A 23,804-nucleotide genomic window follows, 5' to 3' on the forward strand; every position below is an offset into this window, starting at 1 on the left:
TGAGGGAGGAGCATCTCCAGAACCCAGGTGGCAGAGGGTTCTGTGACCCGCGATCCCTCCATTGCCTCCCAGCCTGGGTAAAAAGAGCGAAACACTGTCTCAAAAAAAAAAAAAAAAAAAAATACAAATACATGGGTTTATTATCATAACCAATCTTTAAAGATCAGAAAAAAATTAGAAAAATAATGAAGAGATTCAAAACTAGCAAAGAACACATTTATTAAATGCTCACCACATCAGACACCTTAATACATTATATTTTTTAAAAAATAATTTGAAATTATTAAAATAGAGACAGGGTCTCACCATGCTGCCCTGTTGCCCAGGCTAGTCTTGAACTCCTGGGCTCAAGTGATCTGCCCCTCTCAGCTTCCCAAAGTGCTGGGATTACAGGCATGCCCCACTGTGCCCAGCCCATTATCTCATTCATTTTAGCCTCAAAACAACTTCAGAGAAGTAACTTGCTAAAAGATGGCAAAACTAGTAAGCATTGGATCCTAGCTTGTGAAAGCAAGATTTGCATCTGTCTTATTCTCCACTGAATCCCCAGCACCTACGCAGGTTGAAACCTGGCACACAGGAGGAGCTCAATGAGTGTATGAATAAACAATACATAACATCAGGATATACACCCAAAGGCAATCTGATCCAAAGTCCATACTTTTTCCACTTATGTTAAATAGACAAAAAACTCAAAAATATGTGGCTAAAAACAAAATAAAGTTGAATTTGGCTGTTTAACAGAGATTAGCCGGATTTGGCTGTCTGACAGGGATTGGCTGAATGACCTTTGCTAACCTTTTTGCAGGCATGCAGGAGGAAGAACGAAATGACCCAAAGCCACAGAGTTTTTTATTTCAGCCTTAGCTACTGCAGAGAGATAGTAGGCATGGAAAACTGTAGCATTATCTTCTATGTAATCAAGGCTCTGATATATTCTAGGAGGAAAGAAAGGAAATATTTTAGGTTATGAAACAAGACTGTATTCAACCTTTCAAAAGAATGAATAAGTAACTGGAAGTAGGGAGATGATTACATTGAAGGATACATGTAGCCTGTCCTTTTTCAGTAAGGAAGGAAAAACATATGGCATAAGATATTACTTTCTGAGGGCCTGTATCTGGCACATCTTGGCTTTAGAGGGTTGGTTAATGACCATATGAATTAGGAAACTTGATCTAAAACGGTAACGTTTACTGGGCATCAACAGTGCATTGAGCTAGCAGCTTTATCCATGGTCATTGCTATAAAAAGGGATCAGTTAGTCCTGAGGTGAGGAGTGGGCATGCAGTCAGAGGAAGCTTTACATATAGAAAGCAACATCTTTCCTATAGGTGGAGATAAGAAGGGCATTACAAGGAATAAGAAAGGCATGCATGAAGGCACAATAATGGCAGTTCAGGTTGACTGGGCTATGGAAGGCATGAGAAAAACTGAGAAATAAACAAGGTAGGTACAGCCAAGATCTAAATCTGTTGTAAGTCGGAGGAAAGTGGGGGAAGGAGGGTGGTAGGGCCCTGATCTGATGTCTGGTTTGTAAATGAAATCTGAGAGCCATATAAAGGGGGATCACAGGGAACAGATTCGAGGCACAGTAACGGCTTAGGAATTTACTGTGATAGTCCCTGCCAAAAGGAATTAAGGTGCTACTAAGTTAGTGGCAGTGAGGATGAAGAAGAATTGGTATTTGGCCGCTGACTGATTCCTGGCATAGGGTTTGTTATTCGATGTTTTGGAGAACACAGGCCATGGCGCAGGTATAAAGGGAAATGAGATTTGGTTTAGACATTGAGTATGAGGGGCCTTCAAGGTGCCACATGCAGGTGTGGAAGAGGCAACTGGAAACACACACCTGGAATTCAGGAAGAGGTCCGAGGACCAGGGAGAAGCTCATGACACTGCTGCAGAAAGTAAACGAGGCTGTCTACTTCTTTGCCTCCCATCTAGGACTGAAAACTGGCCCGTTTCCAGTCTCACCCTATCGTCAATATTATTCATTTCATTTTATTATTTTATTTCTATTTATTTATTTATTGCCACAGAGTCTTGCTCTGTCGCCCAGGCTGGAGTGCAGTGGTGCAATCTAGGCTCACTGCAACCTCCACCTCCCAGGTTTAAACAATTCTCCTGCCTCAGCCTTCCGAGTAGCTGGGATGACAGCCACACACCACCGCGCCCAGCCTCATCTTTATTTCCTGGCGGGCTGCAACTTCCATCCCCAATTCCAGGCTCATCCTAACATAAGAGGCAAAGCCAGGTAGCCCTCAGTACCTCAGCGTGTCCGGGTGCGAGGCATCACAGCTGAACAAGAAGTCGGCGGCTTGCGGGTCACTGATCGTCCCCCCTTCAGCCACTGTGGAGGTGAAAGCACAGGGTGAACCTATCAAGCACCCTGGACCCAAAGCATCAGAGAAAGGAGGATGCATCCCTCACCACCTAACCCGCGGCTTCCATTCAGCTTCCTACCCCAGAATTGCCTCAGATCCCGGCTGACGCTACCACAGAACCAACCGCGCTGCCCTTGAAACATGGCGTCCCTTCGCCTGCGGAAACGTGAGAGAGGAGGCCCCAGAGTTGAGATCCCTGATTGGTTCCAGGTCCAAGCCAAGCTCCATGATTGGTTCCCAAGAGCAATGGGTGGAAAAGGCCCGAGGCTCTCAGATGAGGGACGGTCACTACCAGACTGAGCTGACTGGTTCTCTGAATCCCTTAGGGGCCTCGCAGCCTACCCCTGATAAGAGGAGGAGGGCGACTCGAAGTTGGTGAGGTCTTGTTTGTTTTTTGTTTTAAATTTTGAGATGGTGAGTTTTAAACCCTAAATATTAACAAAGTTACTGTGCTGTGTTGTATAGGCATAGAGCAGATTCTGTAACACCAAGTATTATTTTTGAAGCAAAATTCATTTTATCATTTCATCTATACATGTTTCACTTTGAATCCCTTAAAAGTGAGGACTTAAACCCCCCCACACATAACTGTGATCCATTATGACACTTAAAAGATAGTTCTTTAATATAATCAAATATCACCAGTGTTCAAATTTCTGTTTTACTCAGAATTGTTTTCTTTTTACCGTTTCCTGCCTCTTACATCAGTTGTGATAAGTAGTTACATTTTTCTGGTGTTGTGTTCCTTTAAACTAAACATTAAAAAATTGTTTACGTAAAGTTGTCCATAAAATCTTTTACTATCTTTTTTAATATCTGTGGGATCTCTAGTCATGCTAGTCATGGTGCTATTTTTCTTTTTTTTTTTTTTCTCGTTTTTAATTTTTTTCTCCTACTTTAGTCACCTCTCTGAAAATCTTTTATCTTTTCTGATATTCGTCATTTGTGCCTTCTCTTTTTTTATTTCCTAGTCTTATTAGAACTTTGTCAATTTTATTAGCCTTTTCAAAGAACATACTTCTGCTTTTATTGATATTCTCTTTATATATTTCTTTTCTACATCATTAATTTTAGCTCTTTATAATTTCCTTCCAATTTTCTTTGTAAAATTGCTGTTCTTAGGCTAAGCACAGTGGCTCATGCCTGTAATCCCAACACTTTGGCAGGCTGAGGTGGGCAGATCACTTGAAGTCAGGAGTTCAAGACCAGCCTCGCCAACATGGTGAAACCCTGTCTCTACTAAAAATATAAAAATTAGCCGAGCATGGTGGCACATGCCTGTAATCCCAGTTACTAGGGAGACTGAGACAGGAGAATCATTTGAGCCTGGGAGGCAGAGGTTACAGTGAGCCGAGATTGTGTCACTGTACTCCAGCCTGGGTAATGGAATGATTCCGTCAAAAAAAAAAAAAATGCTATTCTTTTTCTAATTTTTTGAACTAGATGATTGGTTTTCATCCTTTATTTTTCTAATGTGTGCATATAAAGCTATAAATTTCCTTTGAAGTATGCGCCACATGTTTTTGAGACGTCATTTTTTTATTATTGTTCAAAGTATTTTCAGATTTCCCATATGAGTGTTGTTACTTGTGGAATATGTAAAATGTTTTTAAATCTCTGAGTACATATGATTTTCTAGTTATCTAGTTGTTATCGATTTCTGATTTAAATGCATTAAAGTCAAAGAATATGATTTTGTGATTATAATCCTTTGAAATTCATTGACATTTTTCTTAGGCTGAAGTATATGGTCAATATCCTATGTAAGTTTAAAGAAAATGTTCTGAAACTGTTGGATGTTCTGGTATGTTGAGTACAGTATCCTATATATATGTTTATTAGGTCAAGTTTGTTAATCATATTGTCTGATTCTTCTGTTACTGAGAATGCCATGTAAAAACCTCATACTTATTTGTGAATTTATTAATTTCTTCTTACACGTTTGTTAATTTTTGCTTTATATATTTTGAAATTATGTTGTTAGGTGCATGCAAATGTATACTCATTGTTACTTTCTAGTCGTTCAACCATTAAGCACTGGACTGCAGCCATGTCCTACTGCCAGCAGGAAGAGAAGAATCAAATAATATTTGTGGCCAAAGACCACAAAACTCCATGCAGACCTGGTGGCTGATGACCCCAGTGATCCCTATAAGGAGCACAGATTGGTACTGCTAAATGGAGTCATTAGGTGGGACCTGTCCATAATGGCCAGCAGTCCCTGTGGGGAACAGTTCAAATCAGCCTTTTCCTGCTTCCACTATAGCACAGATGATGTCAAGGGGTCAGACTGTGTAGACCAGTCTATATTCCCATGCAGGAATGCACGCAGAAATACCCAGACTTCTATCTTCAATAAGATTAGGAAGAGGAAAAGAAGCTAGCAGAACAGGTAGAAGAAACAGTGGCCACTGATGCCACTGTAACCAAAGAAGAGGAGGGGTCAAGTTAGTGAAGCCCACAAAGCACTGGGCTCTAGTCCTTCCACTTCAGAGTGACATGTATGTTTTGCAAAATGCCTTTTAGTCATCCTCCAAGAAAGTGTCTTTCCCTCTGTTGTTCTGTGCATGTAATGTGCAAAATAACTTATTTTGATGATCAGAGGTCTTGGCCTCTTGACATATACACTGAAAATAACAGAGGTTGTATGTATATGTGTCCTACATAAATCTGACAGCAAACATGGCCACTACTTTTGAATTCTCTTTTCCCACAGATTTCTCTGAATTTTGCCACTTTGAAATAATGTGATGAATAATCTCAGCAAACAAAAATTATCCAGGAATGTTTCTTGTGAGTGAGCTGATTTATTCTGATTCACTATATCCCTTTTAGTAGATTTTATATCCCTTTTGGAAATCTAATAGAAACAAAAACATTTAAAATGCTGGGATGGGACCATTTCTATTACAATAGGCCAGATGGTCAGATATATTTCTCCAAGCCCTTCTTGACCTTGAGTATATTAGAGGGTACTGTACTTCATTCCTGATACATTTTGGTTTTCATGTTGGCATTGAGATCCAAGTTTTCTTTTCTTTTCTTTTTTGAGACACAGTCTCACTCCGTCGCTGAAGCTGGAATGCAGTGGCATGATCTCGGCTCTGCACTTCAGCTTGCACTCGGCTCTGCATTGTAGCACCTGCCTCCTGAGTTCAAGTGATTCTCCTGCCTCAGCCTCCCGAGTAGCTGGGATTACAAGCATGCACCACCACACCCAGCTAATTTTTGTATTTATAGCACAGACAGGGTTTCATCACATTGGCCAAGCTGGTCTTAAGCACCTGACCTCAAGTGATCTGCCTGCCTGGACCTCCCAAAGTGCTGGGATTATAGGTGTGAGCCACCGTGCCTGGCTGAGTTTCAGGTTTTCTGAGTTTGGATGGTGGATATTTGGACCTTCCCATTCCCAGTCCCATTCTAAGTAAAGGGAAATGCTGGGCTGCTGCTTTTTATTCTGAAAGCCCTGGTTTGGGGCCCATGTTCACATTGGTTCTCAGTCTGGTCACATGCAGTGTTCTTGAGAGGTGGGGACCTAATTGTTACCAGAATAGTAGTCAATAGAGGAAACAGTTGAATTAAATACGCAATTAAAAGAATACATGACCAGGCATAGTGGTGTGTGCCTATAGTCCCATCCACCCAGGAGGGTGACAAAGGAGGATAGTTTGAGCCAAGGAAATTGAGGCTACAGTGAGCTATGATCATACCACTGTACTCCACCCTGGGTGACACAGCAAGACCCTGTCTCAAAAAACAAAAAAAGGAAACATAATTTCTAATAATAATAAAATTCAAAAAAGAGGTAGAATTAAACTGTATTTAGGGACATATATGCAGAATAGGAAAAACTGAATAGTAAATTTGCTGGAAAAACTTACCTATGAATTATTTTTCAAAAGAAAAAATCTAGAAACAAAATGTAGAAAAATGATTATTTCAGGGCTAGGAAAGGCACACAGGGGCCTTCAAAGATTTTGCTACTATTTTCAAAGCTAGGTGGTTAACTGAATGTTTTTTGTATTAGTCTCTTAAAAATTGTATGTATATACTACCTACACTTTTCTGCGTGTTTTTTATCACTTAATTTTTTAAAATAAGAGAATATATCAATTTAGGAGAATTTCATCTAAAGTAGTTAAGCAAATATTTGATTTATTCAGAGAATCTCTTTCCCTGAAAATGAAACTAATGTTTATTGTTTTTTGGACAAACATACAAATTTACCCTCTTGATCTTAAAGCTTGAAACTTATACTCGTCTTATCTGAGTTCCTTCCTCAGGAAACCCACTCTCAGTCCTCCAGGATAGTATCAAGAAACTAAAACTTAGCCTCCAGACAATGAGATACCAGACTTCTCGTTCATCATGATTCCTGTTTACCAACTCTTCTTCCTTACCCTTCCCTAATTCCTATTTTCCCACACACAGTTACATTTCTTTCCTGCTATACATACCCCTAATTTTAGTCAGAAAGATGGATTTGAGACTGATCTCCCATTCTCTTTGCTTGAAGAACGTGAATAAAGCTTTCTTCCCTGGCAATGCTTGCTGTCTCAGTGACTGACATTTGTGTGGCAAGCAGCAAGACCTAGACTGAACCCCTGGCATTTCAGTAACAGATTTTGGTTCCCCGACTAGGAACATGTTGTTTGTGACTCAGCTGCCGCAGGCTGGGAGAGTTTCAGAAGTCCTCCTGAGCAGCTGCCTGAACCTTTTGTGGCCAGAGGTGGGTCACAGTCTCTCTCTCTCTCTCTCTCTCTCTCTCTCTCTGGCCCTACTGCTGCCAGCCTCAACTGCATTCCTGATTGCCCAGGAAGAACAGCCTTTGAAATTTCACATCTGTGCCCAGAAAAGAGTGTCTTTTGTGGGTATGAGACAGCAGGATCTGCTCCTCTCAGTATGGGGAATTCCAAAGGAATTTCCATTTGCAGATTGAAAAAACCCAGCCAGTTGAGAGGAAAGCACCTTGAACCATTTTAGTCTGGACACTCTTGGGGCTTGTTTGTTGCTGCAGGATTTGGATTGTGTTTTGGTAGTTGTTTGTTTGTGTGTGTGCGTCGATATGGGAAATCAGAATTTGATAAACTGATATTCTTGTGTAATATTGTTTGGCCCCAGTACTCTTTGGAATCGAGAATTTTGGCCTCTCCGTAGGTCTCATTTTGCTGTTGAATAGGAAAGCAGGATGGAGTTTCATGCATCCTGGCTTTTATGCTGCTGTTCTAAGCAAGGTCAGGCTTGATCAGTGTATGATTTTCTTCTGTGGTGCTGTTTGACTTCAGTGTTCTTTGGAGTTTTAAACGTCTCCCAGTTTGGCCTTTAAAATTCAAACTGCCATGAAAACTGCTTTATTACAAATTTTGGTTCACAGCCTTCATTGGATTACCTATCAGGGCAAACAAAGTTTACCTACATGAACGTGTTCCTAAACCAGTGAGCCTGTATTGCTGTCTTATGGCTAAAGATCCAAGGTAGAAGCCATTGGATCTTTGTTTATATGTGTGCATACATGTTTAGACCTGTTTATGTGTATGTGTATTTATTATGTTGTGTCTTGTGCCTACTAAATTGGCTTATAAATAAGAGTATTCATAAATTATGTACATAAGTCTAAGCAATTTTCAAGTTCATGTAACTTAAGTAAATCATTAATAAACAAGCTGGCTTTTAAATTATTGACAAGATGGGGGTGGGTGCACAGTGGCTCACACCTGTAATCCTAGTACTTTGGGAGGCCAAGGCAGGCAGATTGCCAGAACTCAGGAGTTTGAGACCACCTGGACAACATGGTGAAATGCTGTCTCTACTAAAAATACAAAAATTAGCCAGGTGTGGTGGCAGGCACCTGTAGTCTCAGCTCCTCAGGAAGCTGAGGCAGGAGAATTGCTTGAACCCAGGAGGCAGAGGTTGCAGTGAGCCAAGATTGCACCACTGCACTCTAACCTGGGCAACAGAGTGAGACTCCATCTCCAAAATAAAATAAAATAAAATAATTGGCAAGATAAAAATAGAAACATCTTTTTTATTAGATAAAATTATTCTGATAATAGAATTATCAGCATACATTTTTGTCTGGGTTTTATATTTGTCTCTGCTAGATATTTTGAGGTGTCAGAGCTTGGAACAGAAGGTTATAAAACTGTAAACCCTAACCCAAGATGGATTAATAATAAATAAATAAATAAACCATAAACCCAGCCAAAACCAAAATGATCTTTGTTTGTTTGATTTTTTAAAATAAATAAGACCAATTTAATGTTGTTGGTTTAATGAAAACAGCTGAGTCTTCTGAGTTATTGATGAAAATACCTATGTATTTAACTTTAAAGTTCTTACTTAAGTGAACACCTAATAGGTACAGGATATAAAAATGGTTGACAAGGAAATAATGACTAGTCTTGCCTAATATCTCAGTTCTCTTAAATAATCTAGAGAAACTGCCAAAAATGAATGAAATGTAAATGGAATAAATACTGCGAGTATTTGTGTAACTTAAAATATTGATATTACTTTGGGTGCTCATTGGATGCCTGGGTCATTTCCAATTAAGAAAGGGTTATGATATGGGAAAGTATGTTTCTAAAAACTATGGAATGGTTCTCATCAGTAAAGTACTGATATCTGATAGGTAGTTTGAGATTTCTGGCTTCCTATGTTCTCACTAAAGTACAAGAACAAGCCGGGTGCAGTGGCTCACACCTGTAATCCCAGAACTTTGGGAGGCACACCACTTGAGCTGAGGAGCTTGAGACCAGTCTAGTCAACGTGGTGAAACCCCATTGCTACTAAAAATACAAAAATTAACTGGGTGTGGTGGCACATGCCTGTAATCCCAGTTACTCAGGAGGCTGAGGCAGGAGAATTACTTGAACTCTGGAGATGAAGGTTGCAGTGAGCCAAGGTCGCGCCACTGAGCTCCAGCCTGGGCAACAGAGTGAGAGTCTGTCTCAAATAAAATACAAGAGTAAGAATTCTAGTTAATATATAATTCTGTATATAAAATGTGTCAAAGAATATGTGTCATTACTGCAAAAAAGAATAATTTTATCTAATTCAAAAGCTACCTGTAGGTTGATTCAGATGATGGACTTGAAAAGGTTATTTATGAAACAAGATAGAAAGGAACAAGTAAGTAGAAGAGAGATATGTGAACAAGATTACCTATATGAAGATGTATTTTTGGTAAGGATGGTTATAAGGAAAAGAGAATGATTTTGTATAAAAAAAAATCTTATTTGGTAAACATTTCTCTTAAAGTAAAATGACATTTTTTTTTTTAGGGCAAGACAGAAAGTCCAGCCATGTCACAGATGGTCCATGTAAGTCATATGTAGTTTCTTCCTATTTCTCTGTGTCTATCTTCATGCGTATCCATAGAAAATAGAAAGTTGAAAACGTTTTGATGATATCCTTTAAAATATGATATTGGCCAGGTGTGGTGGCTCATGCCTGTAATCCCAGTACTTTGGGAGGCCAAGGCAGGAGAATTGCTTGAGCCTAGGAGTTCAAGACCAGTCTGGGCAACACAGCAAGACCCTGTCTCTAGAAAAATAAATAAATAAACCTGATCGGGAATTGGAGAAATTTAGCTAATTAACATTGCTCATAGTTAAAGCTCTTAATCTTAATGAAGATAAAATAAGAAACATTGTAAAGAAATGCATTGACAGTTTGGTGATTCATATATATATACTTTAAGTTCTGGGGTACATGTGCAGATCTTGCAGGATTGTTACATAGGTATACACATGCCATGATGGTTTGCTGCCTCCTTCCCCTCGTCACCTACATTAGGTATTTCTCCTAGTGTTATCCCTCCCCAATCTCCCCATCCCTGCTATTCCTCCTCTAGCCCCCCACCCTCCAACAGACCCCAGTGTGTGATGTTCCCCTCCCTGTGTCCATGTGTTCTCATTGTTCAACACCCATTTATGAGTGAGAACATGCGGTGTTTGGTTTTCTGTTCTTGTGTCAGTTTGCTGAGAATGATAGTTTCCAGGTTCATCCATGTCCCTGCAAAGGACATAAACTCATCCTTTTTTGTGGCTGCATAGTATTCCATGGTGTATATTGCCACATTTTCTTTATCCAGTCTATCATTGGTGGGCATTTGGGTTGGTTCCAAGTCTTTGCTATTGTAAACAATGCTGCAGTGAACATACATGTGCATGTGTCTTTATAATAGAACAATTTATAATCCTTTGGGTTTATACCCAGTAATGGGATTGCTGGGTTAAATGGTATTACTGTTTCTAGATCCTTGAGGGATTGGCGATTCTTTTTTAAAATGATTAAGCATGAATTCAGATTTAGCATGGAGCCACATTTCACATAAATGCTTACATTGTCTTGTTTTACACTGCATTTACTAATCTGCATAGATCTTACTGGCACTAAAATATATATTAGCCATGTCCTTGTAGTAAATTTGTTTTTTGTTGTTGCTTTTTGAGCTGGAGTTTTGCTCTTATTACCCAGGCTGGAATGCAATGGCACAATCTTGGCTCACCTACAACCTCTACCTCCTGGGTTCAAGCAATTCTCCTGCCTCAGTCTCCTGAGTAGCTGGGATTACAGGCACCTGCTACCATGCCCAGCTAATTTTTGTATTTTTATAGAGATGGGGTTTCACCATGTTGGCCAGGCTGGTCTTAAACTCCTGACCTCAAGATCTGCCTGCCTCAGTCTCCCAAAGTTCTGGGATTACAGGCATGAGCCACCGCACCTGACCAGTAAATTTCTTAATTGCACAAATTGCACAAAATGTGTAGCAGTGTTGGTAGACTTGAAGACATTAATTTTTATATCAGGAACAAAATAGCCATCATATGCTTTGTTTTTCGTTTTGTTTTGGTTTTGGTTCTGCATTATACTATAGCCTCCAAAGTAAATTGACTAGGAGGAAAATTTGGGATTCTTTGCCTATTTGTTTTTGCTTTTAATTAAATTTTATTTATTTGTTTTTTGTTCTTTGGATTTTACATATATTCATATATGAAACCATTGATTTTTTTAGTTTCTAATGGAAAGTTTTTATCTAGTTCTATAGTCATTTTGTTTCCTGTACATTTCCAACAATTAGTCATCCACTCTATTTATCTAAAATTCCTAAGCTACCTTTGCCAGACTTCCAGAAAATGATAGATCACACTAGCCATTTAAAATCGAAATGGTTTTGCTTATTCATGATGAACTAGAATATAATAAGAGCTCTAAAGTTCCTGGACCTAAAAAAAAAAATTAAAAGATTTATTTTTATAAGTTCTGAACAGAAACATCACTGTATGTATTTTGTTATTTGAAAAAGTAGGAGAGAGCAAAAATATTTAAATGGTGTTTATTTACAAGATAATCAATTCAGTCAGTAATTTGATCTGGTTTCAGGTCTTTTTCTTCAAGTAATGAGGAAAAACTGTGGTATGGGTACAAAGTATAATGTTCAGGAAAGATTGACCTTCTTAAAAAAAATATATTGACTGGGGCTTCTTTCAAACTACTTTAGTTGTGTCTATCGTTATTAAAATTACATGACATTCACTCGAATTAAGTAGCAATTTAAAAAATGTGAGACTTTCAGTGATTTTTGATCCCAGCCTTTTGTCACTGTTTGCCCTTTCTGTGTGTACTTGAAAACAAAATATGTACAAGTGTTGCACTGGTTTTAAGATTCCAGGGGTGAAAGTTACCTAATCATTTGTCAGTACTGTATCTAGGAACCAATCTTGGAATTGTGTGATATTCTTTTAAAATAGCTGAAAAGGCCAAACATGGTGGCTCACATCTGTAATCCCAACACTTGGGAAAGCAGAAGCAGGCAGATCAATTGTGGTCAGGAGTTTGAGATCAGCTTGGCCAACATGGTGAAACCCTATCTCTACTAAAAATAAAAAAATTAGTCTCTCCCAAACATACATCCACCACTGGAAAAAACTGAAGGTCTGTTTGCAGAAGAAGTTTACCACCTTACCTGGATCTGAGTAAATTTAGAGAGCCAAGTGAAATACAGGTGTAGAGGAAGTAGCAGGTAAGGCCCTGGAAGTTCACTGGGTCCCAAAGCAAGCCATTCCTGCCTAGCACCACAGGGATTCATTGGGATGATGGCCAGCGGAGTTGGGGGAAAACACCACAGGTAGAAGGAAATCTCCAGCTGAACTTTGTATCAATTTGAATGGGGTGAGAAGCCTCCTGGCCAGAACTCAGGAGAGGGCATGAATCTGGTATTGGGACCCCACAGGTAAGGGAAGAACCAAGCCCTTTTCTTTTGTAGCTAGGAGACGGGTAGCCTGGGGCAAGTTCTCAAGCTCCACTTACCCACTGCCTGGAAACAGGCTTGGGGCTATTAGGAGGGGCACAGTGGGAGTGAGACTAGCCCTTCAGTTTGCATGAGAGCTGGGTGAGGCCTGTGGCTGCTGGCTTTCTGCCACTTTCCTGACAACCTGCATAACTTAGCAGAGATAGCCATAATCTTCCTAGGTACACTCCTCCATTGACCTGGGAAACAACCCCCCATCCCCTACAGCAGCCACAGTAAGACCAGCCCAAGGAGAGTCAGAGCTCAGACACACCTAGCCCCACCCTGACCTGATGGTCCTTCCCTGCCCACCCTGGTAGCTGAAGACAAAGGGCATATACTCTTGGGAGTTTTAGGGCCCCAAACACTGCCGATTCTTCTCCCTACTACTAAAGCTGATGCTCTCTGGAAAGCACCACCTCCTGGCAGGAGGCCAACCAGCACAAAATTAGTGCATTAAACTACCAAAGCTAAGAAGCCTCACAGAGTCCATTTTGCCCCCCTGCCACCTCCATCAGAACAGGTGCTGCTATCCATGGCTGAGAGACCCATAGACAGTTCATATCACAGGACTCTGTGCAGACAATCCCCAGTACCAGCCCAGAACTGGGTAAACTTGCTGGGTGGCTAGACCCAGAAGAGAGACAACAATCACTGCAGTTCGGCTCATAGGAAGCCACATCCATAGGGAAAGGGGGAGAGTACTACATCAGGGGAACACCCCATGGGACAAAAGAATCTGAACAACAGGCATCAGCCCTAGACAGAGCCTACCCAAATGAGAAGGGACCAGTAAACCAAGTCTGGTCATATGACAAAACAAGGATCTTTAATATCCCCCCAAAATCACACTAGTTCACTAGCAATGGACCCAAACAAAGAAGAAATCCCTGATTTACCTGAAAAAGAATTCAGGAGGTCATTAAGCTAATCAGGGAGGCACCAGAGAAAGGTGAAGCCCAATGCAAGGAAATCCAAAAAACAATACAAGAAATGAAGGGAGAAATATTCAAGGAAATAGATAGCTTAAAGAGAAAAAAAACAATCAAAAATTCAGAAAACATTGGACACACTCATAGAAATGCAAAATGCTCTGGAAAGTCTCAGCAATAGAATTGAACAAGTAGACCAAATTCAGAGCTCAGAGACAACATCTTCGAATTAACCCAATCCAACAACAATAAAGAAAAAAGAATAAGAAAATATGAACAAAGTCTCTAAGAAGTGTGGAATTATGTTAAACAACCAAACCTAAGAATAATCAGTGTTCCTGAGGAAAAACAGAAATCTAAAAGTTTAGAAAACATATTTGGGGGAATAATCAAGGAAAACTTCCCTGGCATTGCTAGAGACCCAGACATCCAAATACAAGAAGCACAAAGAACACCTGGAAAATTTATCACAAAAAGATCATCACCTAGGCACATTGTCATCAGATTATCTAAAGTTAAGATGAAGGAAAGAATCATAAGAGCTGTGAGACAGGAGCACCAAGTAACCTATAAAGAAAAACTTACCAGATTAACAGCAGATTTCTCAGCAGAAACCCTACAAGCTAGAAGGGATTGGGGCCCTATCTTCAACCTCCTCAAACAAAACAATTATCAGCCAAGAATTTTGTATCCAGCAAAAATAAGTATCATACATGAAGAAAAGATACAGTCTTTTTCAGACAAACAAATGCTGAGAGAATTTGCCACTACCAAGCCACCACTACAAGAACTGCAAAAAGGAACTCTAAATCTTGAAACAAATCCTGGAAACACATCAAAACAGAACCACTTTAAAGCATAAATCACACAGGTCTTATAAAACAAAAATACAAGTTAAAAAGCAAAAGCAAAAAAGCAAAAAAAAAAAACAAGGAACATAGGCAACAAGTAGCACAATGAATGCAACAGTAGCTTACATCTCAATACTAAAATTGAATGTAAATGGCCTAAATTCTCCACTTAAAAGATATGAAACTCCAGAATGGATAAGAACTCACCAAGCAACTATTTGTTGCCTCTGGGAGACTCACTTAACACATAACTTAAAGTAAAGGGATGGAAAAGGCATTTCATGCAAATGGACACCAAAAGCAAGCAGGGGTAGCTATTCTTATATCAGACAAAACACAATTTAAAGCAACAGCAGTTAAAAGAGACAAAGAAGGACTTTATGTAATGGTAAAAGGCCTTGTCTAACAGGAGAATATCACAATCCTAAACATACATGCACCTAATACTGGAGATTCCAAATTTATAAAACAATTACTAATAGACCTAAGAAATGAGACAGACAGCAAAACAATAATAGTGGGGGACTTTAGTACTCCACTGACAGCACTAGACAGGTCATCAAGACAGAAAGCCAACAAAGAAACAATGGATTTAAACTCTATCTTGGAACAAATGGACTTAACAAATATATACAGAACTTTTCATTCTACAACCACAGAATACACATTCTATTCAACAGCACATAGAACTTTTTCTAAGAACAGACCATATGATAGGCCATAAAGCAAGCCTCAATAAATTTAAGAAAATTGAAATAACATCAAGCATTCTCTCAGACCATAGTGGAATAAAACTGGAAGTCAACTCTAAAAGGAATCTTCCAAACCATGCAAATACATGGAAATTAACCTGCCTCTGAATGAGCATTGGGTCAAAAATGTAATCAAGATGCAAATTTTAAAATTATTTGAACTGAATGACAGTAATGACACAACCTATCAAAATCTCTGGGATAATAGCAAAGGCGGTGCTAAGAGGAAAGTTCATAGCCCTAAACACCTACATCTAAAAGACAGCTAGGCATGGTGGTTCATGCCTATAATCACACTTTGGGAGGCTGAGGCAGGCAGATCACCTGAAGTGAGTAGTTCGAGACCAGCCTGGCCAACATGGTGAAACCTCATCTCTACTAAAAATACAAAAATTAGCGGGGCATGGTGGTGGATGTCTGTAATCCCAGCTACTTGGGAGGCTGAGGCAGAAGAATCTCTTGAACCCAGGAGGCAGAAGTTGCAGTGAGCCGAGACCATGCCATTGCACTCCAGTCTGGGCAGCGAGAATGGAACTGCAGCTCAAAAAGAAAGACTGAAAGAGCACAAACTGACATTCTAAGGTCACACCTCAGGAACTAGAGAACAAGAACAAATCAAACCCAAAGCCAGCAGAAGAAAGGAAATAACCAAGATCAGAGCAGAACTACATGAAACTGAAACAAACAAAAAATAAAACAAATGATAAGTAAAACAAAAATCTGGTTCTTTGTAAAGACAAATAAAATTAACAGACCCTTAGCAAGAGTAACCAAGAAAAGAAGAGAGAAAATCCAAATAACCTTATTAAGAAACGAAACAGGAGATATTGCAACTGACACCACTTAAATACAAAAGATCATTCAAGGCTACTATGAACACCTTTATGCACATAAAGTAGAAAACCTAGAAGAGATGAATAAATTCCTAGAAAAAAACAACCCTTCTAGCTTAAATCAGGAAGAATTAGATACCCTGGGCAGACCAATAAAAAGCAAGATTGAAATGGTAATTTGAAAATTGCTAATAAAAAAAGTCCAGGAGGCTGTGTGTGGTGGCTCACACCTGTAATCCCAGCACTTTGAGTGGCCGAGGCAGGTAGATAATTTGAAGTCAGAAGTTCAAGACCAGCCTGGCCAACATGGTGAAACCCTGTCTCTACTAAAAATACAAAAATTAGTCAGGTGTGGTGGTGCATGCCTGTAGTCCCAACTACTTGGGAGGCTGAGGCAGGAGAATCTCATGACCCAGAAGGTGGAGGTTGCAATGAGCTGAGATTGTGCCACTGCACTCCAGCCTGAGCAACAGAGTGAGACTTCATCTAAAAAAAAAAAAAAAAATGCACCACCAAAAACAAACAAAAAAAGTTCAGGACCAGATTGATTCACAGCAGAATTCTGCCAGACATTCAAAGAAGAATTGGAAGAATTGGTACCAATCCTCTTGACACTATTGCACAAGATAGAAACAGAAGGAACTCTCCCTAATTTATTCTATGAAGCTGGCATTACCCTAAAATACAAAAACCAGGAAAGGACAACCAAAAAAGAAAACTACAGACTGATATCCCTGATGAACATAGATGCTAAAATCCTTAACAAAATACTAGATAACTGAATCCAACAACATATCAAAAAGATAATCCACCATGATCAAGTGGATTTCATACCAGAGATTCAGGGATGGTTTAACATATGCAAGTCAATAAATGTGATACACCACATAAACAGAATTAAAAAAAAAATCACATGATCACCTCAATAGATGCAGAAAAAGCATTTGATAAAATCCAGCATCCCTTTATGATTAAAACTCTCAGCAAAACTGGCATACAAGGGACATACCTCAATGTAATAAATGCCATCTACGTCAAACCCACAGCCAACATAATACTGAATAAGGAAAAGTTGAAAGCATTCCCTCTGAGAACTGAAACAAGACAAGGATGCTCACTCTTACCACTCCTTTTCAACATAGTACTGGAAGTCCTAGCCAGAGAAATCAGACAAAATAAAGAAAGAAAGGGCATCCAAATCAGTAAAGAGGACGTCAAACTGTCACTGTTTGCTGGCTATTTGATCATTTGCCTTGAAAACCTTAAGGACTCCTCCAGAAAGTACCTAGAACTGATAAAAGAATTCAGCAAAGTTTCCAGGTACAAGATTAATATACACAAATCAGCAACTCTTTTTTACGCCAACAGTGACCAAGCATAGAATCAAATCAAGAACTCAACCCCTTTTACAATAGCAGCAAAATAAATAAATAAATAAATAAAATTAAAAAAAAAACTTAGGAATATACCTAAACGAGGAGGTGAAAGACTCTGCAAAGAAACTGCAAAACACTGCTGAAAGAAATCATAGATGACACAAACAAATGGAAACACGTCCCATGCTCATATATGGGTAGAATCAATATTGTGAAAATAACCACACTGCCAAAATCAATCTACAAATTCAATGCAATTCCTATCAAAATACCACCACCATTCTTCACAGAATTAGAAAAAACAATTCTAAAATTCATATTGGACCAAAAAAGAGCCCACATAGCCAAAGCAAGACTAAGCAAAAAGAACAAATCTGGAGGCATTACACTCCTGATTTCAAACTATACTATAAGGCCATAGTCACCAAAACATCATGGTACTGGTATAAAAATGGACACACCGATGGAACAGAATAGAGAACCCAGGAATAAACCCACATACTTAAGCCAACGGATCTTTGACAAAGCAAACAAAAACATAAAGTGGGGAAAGGACACTTTTTCAACAAATGATGCTGGGATAATTGGCTAGCAACATGCAGGAGAATGAATCTGGATCCTTATCTCTCAGCTTATACAAAAATCAACTCAAGATTGATTAAGAACTTAAATCTAGGACCTGAAACTCTAAAAATTCTAGAAGATAACATTGTAAAAACCCTTCTTGACATTGGCTTAGGCAAGGATTTCATGACTAATAACCCAAAAGCAAATGCAATAAAAACAAAGATAAATAATTGGGATTTAATTAAACTAAAGAACTTTTATACAGCAAAAGGAGCAGTCAGCAGAGTAAACAGACAACCCACAGTGTGGGAGAAAATCTTCACAATCTATACATCTGACAAAATACTAATATCCAGAATCTACAATGAACTCAAATAAATCAGTAAGAAAAAAACAAACAATCCCATCAAAAAGTGGGCTAAGGACATGAATAGACAATTCTCAAAGGAAGATATAAAAATGGCCAGCATATGAAAAAATGCTCAAGATCACTAATGATCAGGGAAATGCAAATCAAAACCACAATGCAATACCACCTTACTCCTGCAAGAATGGCCATAATCAAAAAACTGTAGATGTTGGCATGGATGCGGTAAACAGAGAACACTTCCACACCGCTGCTGAGAATGTAAATTAGTAGAAAACACTATGGAAAGTAGTGTGGAGATTTCTTAAAGAACTAAAAGTAGAACTACTATTTAATTGTGCAATCCTACAACAGGGTATCTACCCAGAGGAAAATAAGTCATTATACGGGCAAAGAAGTCATTATACTAAAAAAGATACTTTCACACACATGTTTATAACAGTACAATTTGCAGTTGCAAAATCATGGAACCAACCCAAATGCCCATCCATCAACGAGTGGACAAAGAAACTGTGGTATATTTATACACTGGAATACTGCTCAGCCATAAAAAGAAATGAATTAATGGCATTTGCAATGAGCTGGATGAGATTGGAGACTATTTTTCTAAGTGAAGTAACTCATGGAAAACCAAACCTTGTATGTCATCACTGATAATGTGGGAGCTAAGCTATGAGGACACAAAGGCATAAGAATGATACAATATATGTGCACTTGGCTCTTGTTTGGGGCCACAAAAAAAAAAAAAAAAAAAAAAAAAAAGAATGATACAATGGACTTTGGGGACTTGGAGGGAAGAGTGGGAGGGGGTGAGGGATAAAAGACTACAAATATGGTTCAGTGTATGCTTCTCAGGTGATGGGTGCACCAAAATCTCACAGATCACCACGTAATCAAAACTACCATGTATCCAAATACGACCTGTACCCCAATAATTTATGGAAAAAAATTTTTAAAGTAAAAATAAATAAATAAAACATGTTCCTTTAGTTCAGTGGCTGTTTGTCTCAGCCACACATTAGAATCACCTGAGAGCTTTTAGAAACTAGTGGCCTGTAACCACTATACACTGGGACTCTAGCAGGGTTCCACCTGCTAGACATCTTTCTTTAATTGGTCTTGGCTGGAGTCCAGGCATCTAAATTTTTTTAAAGCTTCCTACAAGAGGCTGGGGCTGTGGCTCATGCCTGTAATCCCAGCACTTTGGGAGGCTGAGGCAGGCAGATCACCTGAGGTTGGAAGTTCAAGACCAGCCTGACCAACATGGAAAAATCCCATCTTTAATAAAAATACAAAATTAGCTGGGCATGGTGGTGCATGCCTGTAATCAAAGCTACTCAGGAGGCTGAGGCAGTGGAGGTTGCAGTTAGTTGAGATTGCACCATTGCACTCCAGCCTGGGCAACAAGACCAAACGTCCGTCTCAAAAAAAAAAAAAAATTCCTACATGAACCTAATGTGTATCCAGGGTTAAGAACCATTTCAAGCCTGGGCAGCATAGTGAGGCCTCATCTCTACTTAAAAAAAATTAAGTTGGGTGTAGTTGCCCACACCTATAATCCCATCTACTGAGGAGGCTGAAGTGGGAAGACCAGAGAGTCCCAGGCTGCAATGAGCGGTGTTTGTGCCACTGTATTCCAGCCTGGGTGACAGAGTGAGATCTTGTCTTAAAAATATAATAATGTATTTCAGCTGTAACTTTTTATACCTTAGAAGTGAATTAATTTTTCGTCAGATTTCTTTCCTTTCTATTGGTATGCCTTTCTTTTTCTTTTTATGCTGCTTTTATATCCCTTAAGACATTATGCAAGATTCCAAGCACAAAATATGTTCTTACTACATTCTGATTGAAGCGAATTCATTAAAAAACAAGGTAATTTATTTATTATTTTAACCTTATGTATAGATTTTATTTTTTTTGAGATGAAGTTTCACTCTTGTTGCCAAAGCTGGAGTGCAATGGCATGATCTTGGCTCACTGCAGTCTCCGCCTCCCAGGTTCAAGTGATTCTCCTGCCTCAGCATCCCGAGAAGCTGAGATTACAGGCATGCACCACACACCCAACTAATTCTGTATTTTTAGTAGAGATAGGGTTTCTCCATGTTTTTCTGGCTGGTCTCGAACTTCCAACCGCAGGTGATCCGCCTGCCTCAGCCTCCCAAAGTGCTGGGATTACAGGAGTGAGCCACCGCCCCTGGCCTAAAAAACAAGGTAATTTCTTAAATTTAGTCTTAATTCTGTTATGGCTGTCTATCTAAATCAGCAGTTGTAAATGTATGCATATTATATATACCAAACTACATAAATGTTGTCTGTAGTATTTGTATTACTTTTCACATACATACATTTAAGCTGTTGCCCGCCCCCCACCAAAAAAAAAAAAAAAAAAAAATCTGTGCGAATTATAATTTAGAAAGCCGATGCTGAAGGTCCTAAAAAGTCCCCCCAAAATTGTCAGCTATAGAGAATAAAGCCCATTTAGTTGAGGACTTCTAAAGAAAGGAAATAGGGACAGTCAATCAAGAGTACTGCTGAGATTAATGAGGTTAAGAATTTTAGACCTGGAACAAGCTCGAGGATGAGTATATTGGAGAATACAGGATGCAAAATACTACTTAAATTATAGGCAGGAATGATGAAAAAGGATGTAGTCAAAAGTAGATGGAGGTCGGGTATGGTGGCTCACATCTGTAATCCTAGACCTTTGGGAAGTCAAGATGGGAGGATTCTTGAGGCCAGAAATTCAAGACTAGCCTAAGCAACATAGTGAGACCCTATTTCTCCAACTGCACATATATACATATTCATGTCTCCTACAGATAGGTAAAGAAGGGAAATAGAACTGAGAAAGGAAGGGATTTCCTGGACTAAAATGTATCTTAAGAGAATTCAAGACAAGATTATAAACTAACCTAGATCATTTTCTACTTTTTTATTTAAGCCTGTAGAGTATGGTTTAAATTACAGGACAGGCATGGTAGCTCATGCCTATAATTCCAACACTTTGGAAGGCTGAGGCATGAGGATCTCTTGAGCCCATGAGTTCCAGAAAAGCCTGGGCAACATGGTGAAACCTTATGTCTACAAAAATACAAAAATTAGCTGGATATGGTTGCGTGCACCTATAGTTCCAGTTACTCAGAGTCTTAGGTGGGAGGATTGCTTGAGTCCAGGAGGTTGAGGCTTCAGTGAGCCGTGATCATGCCATTGCACTTCAGTCTAGGCAACACAGTAAGACTCTGTCTCAAAAATAAATAAAATAAAATAAAATAGCCATAAGTTCTAAAAAAGAAATAAGTTTAAAATTTATATCAAAAGATAAATAGTAAGGAGAGTGCACACCTGAGAATACATCTACTAAAGGTCATTATGCTGGAAAATATGACAGCGTGATAATTTCAGAGCATATTTGAAAAGGGTTCCCAAACATCACAAATTCAAGTTGCAGTTTGCTCCAGTAACAGCTGCATGATGATCATTTTCATGAGTGGTTCTTGTGTCATAAAAGACCCCAGAGAAGAATAATATCTTGAAAGCCTCCAGTGAAATCCATTTAGGATACTGAAAGAATGGAATTTGATTTGTGCATCCTCTTTTCATTATTCTATAGTTCCCAATAATTTGGGAAAAGAATCCAGTGAGACTAGTAAAATATTTCAATACCTCTTTTTTTATTTTACTTTTTTTTTCAGTATTCAAAATAATCAATACCTCTTTACTAACACTCTGAATTTGTATAATAGTATGACTAATTACTGTGGATGTAAGATGTGCAATGGTTCTTTATTCTCTCCACCATCATTAAGGCAGGGGCAGAAGTAGGGATAAAGTTTTTCCTTGAAAGTGTTACTAAAGGTATAAATGTGGGTCATGGTTTTAGCATTGTAGAAGGACACCTGCCCTCCTTCGTAATCTAGGTATATGCCCACCTTATCAAGGTTGTTAGTCAGTGTCAGACTGCAAGAAGGCAAATCCAGAGCCTTTAGATCAGTTTGGTTCCTTAGTCTTAAAAGCCAGAATCCTTGCTCAGGAGTTAGAGGACAGCAGCCCTTCCGAACGATGGATTCTCTGACAACTCCAATTGTCCATTTTGTCTTTTTTGCTACTTCTACTTCCCAGTACCACTTTCCAGATGTGAAGCCTCTTGAGCCCAGCACAGCCACACTTGAGTCAAACCTCTCTGGATCATCAGGCATTTCCTTCTTAATGTCACCATGCCACACACTGGTCTGGCTTTTGGAGAGCACCAGATTTGGGTGAGCTGTTTTAGGGTCCAGGGTTAGTGGAGATAGGCCTAGAAAGAGAGAAGAAGGAAGCAGAGCATGGGAGAAAAGGGAGTAAACACAAATTCACATAGTAAAAGATAGTATTTCATATTCAACAGTCCTTTATCTCCCCATACACATAGCCTTTTAGACGGCCAAGCAATTACATATATACATATATATATATTTTTGAAACAAACATCCTGTTGCCCAGGCTGGAGTGCAATGGTGTGAGCTCAGCTCACTGCAACCTCTGCTTCCTAGGTTCAAGCAATTCTCGTGCCTCAGCCTCCCAAGTAGCCAGGATTACAGATATGCGCCACCACACCTGGCAAATCTTTGTAATTTTTTAGTAGAGATAGGATTTTGCCATGTTGGCCAGGCTGGTCTTGAACTCCTGGCCTCAAGCAACCCACCCTCCTAGGCCTCCCAAAGTGCTGAGATTACAGGCATGAGTCACCACGTCTGGCCACTTACATGCTTTTTATTGTTTGGGTGTCCATGTTACTATATTCTAGACATTTTTATATTTAGGGTAAAAATCAGTGTTTACTCTGAAGTAATTTATGCCCTATTAAAAGAAACAATACAAATAATATAAAGCTGAATAAATATAAGAAAATACAAATGCCAAAAGGGTAAAAATTAGGTAAAAATTACCTAATTTCCTTTTCTAGGAAAGGGTAAAAATTCTAAGAATTAGGTAATTTTTACCCTTCTTCCTTTTCTAGGAAAGCTTTCTGAGGCAGATAAGTATTCAGTTATGATATATATGAGATGTATTTAGGATGCTTTGAATAAACAGGGGGAAAGAAATACATGGGTTTAAAACAGTCCCTTGTGTGGAAGAGAACACAAGAGCTTGCCTGTTAGACACAGGCAAGACTGAGCTAACTGGTTCAGAGTTTAGAGGACAATCGTGAGAAGTTTATTTTGGTTTAACAGATAATTAGATTTTTGAGATCTAGAGTGGTTTATATCATTGCTACTCATAATGTGGTCCACAGACAGTGGTTAACAGTCTGGGACAAAGCACAAAAATTAAGAGGAAACTTTTAGAAACTTTCATAGCAATTTGACAGTAGTTTTATGTCAGTTGCATCTAATAATTACGAAATTGGGCTTGTACTTTGTAATCTTTTTTTTTTCTAATTTCACTTTTTTTTTTTTTTTTTTTTTG

At 39.0% G+C, this 23,804-nt stretch overlaps 2 protein-coding genes and 1 pseudogene across 6 annotated transcripts in view; 1 reads left to right on the forward strand and 2 right to left on the reverse strand.

Annotated features, from left to right (window-relative positions):
* Positions 1-2,567, reverse strand: part of TERB2 (telomere repeat binding bouquet formation protein 2) — a 22,245-nt gene extending 19,678 nt beyond the window's left edge. For 2 of the 3 annotated variants that reach the window (XM_032297604.1, XM_032297607.1), the window contains exons 1-2: positions 2,272-2,537; positions 799-938 (exon numbers count right to left, since the gene is read on the reverse strand). In XM_032297604.1, the coding sequence (XP_032153495.1) occupies positions 799-938; positions 2,272-2,426 (295 nt within the window). In that variant the 5' untranslated portion in view covers positions 2,427-2,537. Of the gene's footprint in view, positions 1-798; positions 939-2,271 lie in introns of all 3 variants that reach the window. The other variant, XM_032297606.1, reaches the window with a different exon arrangement.
* Positions 2,568-3,820: 1,253 nt separating this feature from the next.
* LOC116564225 lies at positions 3,821-5,559 on the forward strand (annotated as a pseudogene).
* A 16,497-nt stretch (positions 5,560-22,056) lies between these two features.
* TRIM69 (tripartite motif containing 69) overlaps positions 22,057-23,804 on the reverse strand; it is a 33,086-nt gene continuing 31,338 nt past the window's right edge. For all 3 annotated transcript variants that reach the window (XM_032297609.1, XM_032297608.1, XM_032297610.1), the window contains one exon: positions 22,057-22,653. In XM_032297609.1, coding sequence (XP_032153500.1) covers positions 22,112-22,653 — 542 coding nt within the window. In that variant the 3' untranslated portion in view covers positions 22,057-22,111. The remainder of the gene's footprint in view (positions 22,654-23,804) is intronic.

The sequence above is a fragment of the Sapajus apella genome, unplaced genomic scaffold, assembly GCF_009761245.1.
Source record: "Sapajus apella isolate SASKATOON/1434 unplaced genomic scaffold, GSC_monkey_1.0 scaffold37, whole genome shotgun sequence".
Lineage (NCBI taxonomy): Eukaryota > Metazoa > Chordata > Mammalia > Primates > Cebidae > Sapajus > Sapajus apella.